Genomic DNA, 7030 nt, shown 5'->3' with positions numbered 1-7030 from the left:
TCATGTGCTGGTTTAAGATGATCATGCGCTGGTCCTGAGCAGGAGTTAGTTGCTTAGGACCAGAATATAGAAATAGCCTTAATGAAAACCTAGTCCAAAGCACTTAGAACCTCAGACTGGCCAGAGGGTTCATTTTCCATCAGGACAATGACTTTAAGCACACAGCAAGAGTGGCTTATAGACAACTCTGTGAGAGACCTTCAGTGGCCCAGCCTGAAAATATACCTAAAAATATCTGCAAGGTCCCATCCAAGATGACAAAGCTTGAGAGAGATGAAGAGGTGAGGAGAAGAATGGCAGATAATTGCCAAATGCAAATGTGAAAAAGGTGCTTCAGCTAAGCACTGAGTTAAGGGTATGAATACTTATGCAATGCACTTATTTCAGCGTTTTATTTTTAATAAATGTGCAAACTTGTCACAAGTCTGTTTTGTGCTTTGTTGTTATGATGTATGGAGTGTGGATTGATGTGGGGAAAAAGTAGAAAAGTAAAAAAGCACAATAAAACGTGAAATAAAATGAAGGGGTATGAATACTTTTGCAAGGCTCTGTGGGTATATATTGATTTTTTTCATTAAAATGTACTTTATCTAAGATAAAAATGCTAGGAGTTTTACTACATTTTCATTTGAGTGTGTTTTACTTATTATTATTTAATTAAATGATTTGTTTCAGTATTAGTATCACTGATATACTATAATAGCTTTCGTTAATATTTTGAATTTTGATTTTATTTTTATATTTTCTGTTTTCACTCTAGTTTTAGTTAAAATTTTAGTAATATAGTTGTGGTTTTGTCATTTAATTTTTTTATGTTTTTGCATAATCAGACTTATAACTCATAATCAGTTATTATAATACTTCAAGATAAAACTCTTTTAATGTTTATTTTATCTCAAGTAACAAGTGTTTTTATAGTTTCAGTTTAGTTCGACACACTGTTATAAACAGTTATGTTTCACAAATGTTGGATTCCCAGAAGCGCTTGTGCAACACAGGACTAGCTGTTTGAAGACAAAATTGGTCTGATTTTCCTAAAGCAATCGGTCACATCACGGTCAGGAAAATCCAAGTCCAGCCCAATCCGAGGCTTATAAAATGTCTCTAGCTGGGTGAAGACCTGATGTATCTGAACTGAGCATCTGAAAGGTAAGAGTAAACTAACCTCTATCTTCATTCTGATTTTAAACTATATGTGGCATGGTTAATATTACATTTGTTAATGTAAGGGTGGTTTCCTACAGTGGTTCAAGCTGTAGGACTGCCGAAGGACTAAAGAAATGTTATCAGCATTATGGTATAAATCTGTACATTTCTAGTCTAATACCACCCACTGCCACTTATAACAATGACGGAAATAAGCGCAGTTATAATAGCTAAATATGTGGGAGAGCGTTGCTATTGAGAGACTATATGTGACCCTGGACCACAAAACCAGTCATAAGGTTACATTTTACAAAACTGAGATATATACATCATATGAAAGCTCAATAAATAAGCTTTCTATTGATGTATGGTTTGTTAGGATAGGACAATATTTGGTCGTGCAAAAAATCAAAATACTGAGAAAATCACCTTTAAAGTTGTCCAAATTAAGTTCTTAGCAATGCATATTACTAATCAAAAATTACATTTGGATGGGTTTACAGTAGGAATTTTACAAAAAGTCTTCATGGAACATGATCTTTACTTAATTTCCTAATGTTTTTTGACATAAAAGAAAAATCAATAATTTTGACCCATACAATGTATTTTTGGCTATTGCTACAAATATACCCCAGCGACTTAAGACTGGTTTTGTGGTCCAGGGTCACATATTGTATTGCAATAGGTAGCATGTCAATGTTAATGTTGAATCAAGACTAGTTAGCACATCATTTATCATTAAGATGGTTTAATAACAATGTTTTGTTATGGTGACACTTAAATTGGTTACAAAATAGATGAAGGATGGCAAAAAATAGACAGTTAATTGTACCCAACATGTATGTGAAATGTTACATGAGAGAGAGAAAGAGAGCAGAGCCCCAAGAAGAGAGCTCCAGCAAAGAAAGAGAGAGCAAGGTAAAAAGAAGGGGCAGAGCAACAGTTACAATCTCCTTTTATCCTTTCCTTGACCATGTGACTGAAACCCAAATGTGAGACATTCAAACTGACCAATCAGCAAATTACAGCTTCATCCACTGTAAAGGTGTGACAATTAATTAGCAGACCCCCGATGTATACCATTTCAGCTCCTCTTTGTCTTCAGGAGTGCCAAATGACCCTTTTGTTGCTGAAGAAGTGTTTGGGGCAGGAAAGCAGAAGTCTTTGATCATTTTCAACTTTACACTAACTTGTATATGTTTATATGTTCAGCTCTGTAAACATGAAGCTTATTCTTGCTGTGCTGGTGCTGGTTTTGCTGGTTGAGACTCAAGCGCAATGGTACCGCTATCCAGGACAAGCTGTTCGAGGTCACTATTTTTTTCTTTTTACCTGCGTTTACTCTGAACTCATGCACTGAAGTCAGTTCATAGGCAGATTTGAACCACTTTCACTGTGTTTTGTAGGTTCACAGGACATGTTGCGTGCTTACCAGGATATGAGGAAGGCCAACTGGAAAAACTCAGACAAGTATTTCCATGCACGAGGGAACTATGATGCTGCAAAAAGGGGCCCCGGAGGCAAATGGGCAGCCAGAGTGATCAGGTATGTCATCTGTGGCAGATTTAACATAAATTTATTTTCATAAGATAATTTGAGCACCTAAACTGAGCAAGAATGATTACTCCATTGCACTTTATAATGCAACAACAGATCAAATGTGCTATTATGGATGTTTAAATGCTTTTTGGGATCGTAATATATATTTTAAGTGAATTAAAATTGCATGAAATCACCAGTAAATCTGATGTGTGCAGTGATGCAAGAGAGGCTGTGCAGGGACTCTCTCGCCGCGGTAATTCTGATGCTGCAGCTGACCAGGCCGCTAATCGCTGGGGGCGTAACGGTGGTGACCCCAACCGCTACAGACCCAAAGGACTTCCCAAAAAGTACTGAAAAGAAGACCACCATCAGTGCAGCAGAAACTGAATGAAATCATTTTTACTGTAAAACGGCTTGATTCAATTTAGCAGAAAACCTTTTGACTCATAAAACTCTTTCTTTATTTGCATCTTAACAGTTATCCTTATTAAATCTGCATATATGACATGAATTTTAGCATAATTTTGTCTATGTAACGCGCTCTTGCATCTGAATAAAGAAACTAACTCCATTCGTCATTGTGTCTGTTTTCATTCACTCATTGTTTATGTTGGAGCGCCTCCAGCTGGTCACTCAGGATCATTGTCTTTATCTGCCCACATCTATGTTAGAAATTTTTATTCTTGACTGGCCATTTAAATCTGCATTTATTACATCAAAATACAATCTTTTAATTTACATTATTAGAGGAATAAACTAAAAGTTTTAGCCTCATTTTTACCGCGAATATTGCTTGTACTGCATTTTTGCTTAGAAAAATATCAATTAAATTTCTGATCCTCTCAGACTCAGTCTTAATGGAAGGTTACCGATGCTGTCACTGATGTGACAATTCATCCCTCCAACAGTTTTTATCTTGGTGTCTTTTGTTTTATGATAGTTGTAGGTTGTAGATGGGTTGGTAGGATTACATGATAACCTGAAAATGATAACCTGTAAAAGTCTATCCAGTATGTTTTACTAACTGAGCAAACAACTTAAAGGAGACATTCACTTCCAGAACAAAAATTTACAGATAATGTACTCACCCCCTTGTCATCTAAGATGTTCATGTCTTAAGTCATTAAGAAATTATGTTTCACTAGATAAGACCCTTCTTCCTCGGTTGGGATCATTTACAACCACATTTGGGGCACCATTGAAGTCCACTATGTGGAGAAAAATCCTAAAATGTTTTCCTCAAAGGAACATAATTTCTTTACGACTGAGGAAAGAAAGACGTGTAGAAAAGGATAAAAAAACATGCAAACTTGTATAATAAAGCCATTTAATTGGGGTCCCTGTCTCTGTGTCCTTACTGACACTCCATGGCGATGGCCAAATTTACCTAGAAACCAGTTATATATACACTATATTGCAAAAAAATATTCGCTCACCCCCTTCTAATGAACAGGTTTGACTACTTTAGTAATTTCCATGAGTACAAATCTTAATGTTTAAAGCATAAAATGATATTCTAGGGAATTGTGTGCTTCTAATTTTACAGCAACAGTTTTGACAAGACCATCTTCTATTCTAACATGACAATGTTTTTGTGTATAAGGCAAGGTTCAAATCGAAATGACTGATTCAGTCAGTGTGGAAGAACTATGGTCTGCAGAAAGCAAAGTACTAATCCCATCTGAACATCTCTGGTGTTACTTTAAATGCAGACCTTGAGCCAAAAACTCATCACCAAACACCGATGACTTGTACGTGTGGGTACAGTCATTTTAGACAAATCCAAAACTTTTGCAACAGAGATGGAAATACAATTTTTAAATACGTTATGTTTCCGTATTTGTTGCCACAGTTTTAGAAGTGCCTATTTCTGTTTTAAAGAAGGGGTCTCCCAATACTTTTGTCCATGTAGTGTTTGTACAAGTCACTGGTGTTTGGTGATGAGTTTTTGGCTCAAGGTCTGCATTTAAAGTCACACCAGAGGTGTTCAGCTGGGATTATTACCTTGCTTTCTGCAGACCATAGTTCTTCCACACTGACTGAATCAGTCGTTTTGATTTGAACCTTGCCTTATACACAGCGGCATTGTCAAGTTAGAATTGAAGAGGGTCCTGTCCAAACTGTTGAATAATTGCAATAAATATGTATTTTCATTAGCATATTTGTACATCTACAGCTGAATGTGTTTTATAATCAATAGAGAACACACCTTTAGATTTGATGTTAAAATGTACTTTTAAGAAATGCATTAGTAGAGTAAAAATTGCAGTGCTTCATTTTGCAGTAAAATTGAACTATTTGGAACAGTTAATAGATCATTTTGTGTTTGGATAGCTGTACGAATTGTTTTGAGAACAAGAACACTGCATTGGAGAAAAGTGTCAAATCGATTCAGAATAGCTATGTTTATTCACATCACTCATTGTTTATGTTGGAGCGCCTCCAGCTGGTCATTCAAGCACATCTAGAATACTGTCTTTACACTGATCCACATACAAAAACATGGAAAGTCCACAAAACATGAAAAATGAAGGCTTAAAAGGTAGACATTATAGACACATGAAATGTTTCATGATTTAAAAAGTTTTTATTGTCTATATTTAAATTTATTCCCACCTTGCTGTGTTACTTGATGCTGTTGTGTCTGATGTGGTTGCAGACTCAAACTTATGTCAGTAAACGTCTTAAAATAAAAATGCTTTTCCCCAAGTATCTTAGTAAATGTGAAAGTAAAAGTGAGAGTGGTAAGACTACACACACACTGTTGGCAAGTGTTGGCTATGTGGAATTTCCATGCCTGGGATGATTCAGTTCCTCACACTGCAAGAACAAGCGGCTTTAACATTTGGGGGAGCAAACATTACTGAATAATGAATATATAATAATTTTTGACTGTCAACAAAACATATAAGGAAGTCAGCGTTTCTATGTGGTGAAATAGGAAAGACTTAATCTAAAACACCTGTAATGTTTCTTTGTGCTTGTCAAAATGGATATATTTCTGTGGTTTTTCAGCATTTTTGTGTATTTGAACAATGACTATGATTTTGAGATCCATCTTTTCACACTGAGGGACTCATATACAACTATTACAGAAGGTTCAAACGCTCACTGATGCTCCATGAGGAAAGAGCTGAGGGTGTAAACTTTTGAACAGAATGAAGATGTGTATACATTTTTCCTATTTTGCCTAAATATCGTTTTGTTTGTTTGTTTTTTCATTTAGTACTGCCCTTAAGAAGCTATAGCAGATACTAAGATGTTTCCCAGAAGACAAAATAATTGAAATTTACCCTGATCTTTAAATAAAGTTTTTAAAGGGATAGTTCCACATTAAATTAAGAATAAGAAAAACATACAACAAATACAAATGAAAGCACACATATACAGTTATAAGCAAACTAATTAAAAAAACTAATTTTATTTAATTTATTTAAGTGAAAGTAAAAATTACAGCGGTAAGACTATCACACACACACACACACACGCACTGTAAGTGTTGGCTATGTGTGCAGGCATCTGGAATTTCCATGCCTGGGATGATTCATCCTTCACACTGCAAAAATAAGCAGTTTTAACATTTGGGAGCGCAAACATGACTGAATAATGGCTATATAATGTTTTTAGACTGTCAACAAAACAGATATGAGGAAAACAGCATTACTAAAATAAGAAATACTTTAATCCAAAACACCTGTATTGTTTCTATATGCTTGTCAAAATGGACATAATTCTGTGGGAGGTTTTTTTTTTTTTTTGCCTTTTTGTGTTTTTGAACCCTTTCCAACAATATCTGTACGATTTTGAAATCCATCTTTACACACTGATGAAACTGAGGGACTCATATGCAACTATTACAGAAGGTTCAAACACTCACTGACGCTCCTGAAGAAAACACGATGCATTAAGAGCAAGTCAACTTTTGAATAGAATGAAGATGTGTACATTTTTCTTATTTTGCCTAAATATATTTTTATTTTTTATTTAGTACTGCCCTTCAGAAGCTACAGAAGATATTTACATGTTTCCCAGAAGACAAAATAAGGTAAATTTACCTTGATCTTCAAATTCCAAAGGTTTTCACCCACAGACTATAATGTATTGTGTTTCCTTCTGGAGCATAATAGTTGCATATGAGTCCCTCAGTTGTCCTCAGTGTGAAAAGATGGATCTCAAAATCATGCAGTCATTGTTGGAAAAGGTTAAAATGCACAAAAATGCTGAAAAACCAAAGAATTTGTGGGACCTGAAGGATTTTTCTGAAGATCGGCAGGCAGTTTAACTGTTCAGGACAAACAAGTGACTCACAAACAACTATCACTAAACAAACAAACAGGAATTT

The 7030-nt window shown here is 35.3% G+C and overlaps 1 protein-coding gene across 1 annotated transcript; it reads left to right on the top strand.

The window, feature by feature from the left end:
* Positions 1–1108: 1108 nt before the first annotated feature.
* Positions 1109–3252, top strand: LOC141332259 (serum amyloid A-5 protein-like). Its single transcript, XM_073837385.1, has 4 exons — positions 1109–1149; positions 2359–2456; positions 2553–2691; positions 2904–3252. The coding sequence occupies exons 2-4, from the start codon at positions 2369–2371 to the stop codon at positions 3040–3042; spliced, it is 366 nt and encodes a 121-aa protein (XP_073693486.1). The 5' UTR covers positions 1109–1149; positions 2359–2368; the 3' UTR covers positions 3043–3252.
* The last annotated feature ends 3778 nt before the right edge of the window (positions 3253–7030 follow it).

Source organism: Garra rufa, chromosome 3 (assembly GCF_049309525.1).
Source record: "Garra rufa chromosome 3, GarRuf1.0, whole genome shotgun sequence".
NCBI lineage: Eukaryota > Metazoa > Chordata > Actinopteri > Cypriniformes > Cyprinidae > Garra > Garra rufa.
Note: the sequence above shows the minus strand (reverse complement) of the source record. Positions and strands in the feature narration are given on the sequence as shown.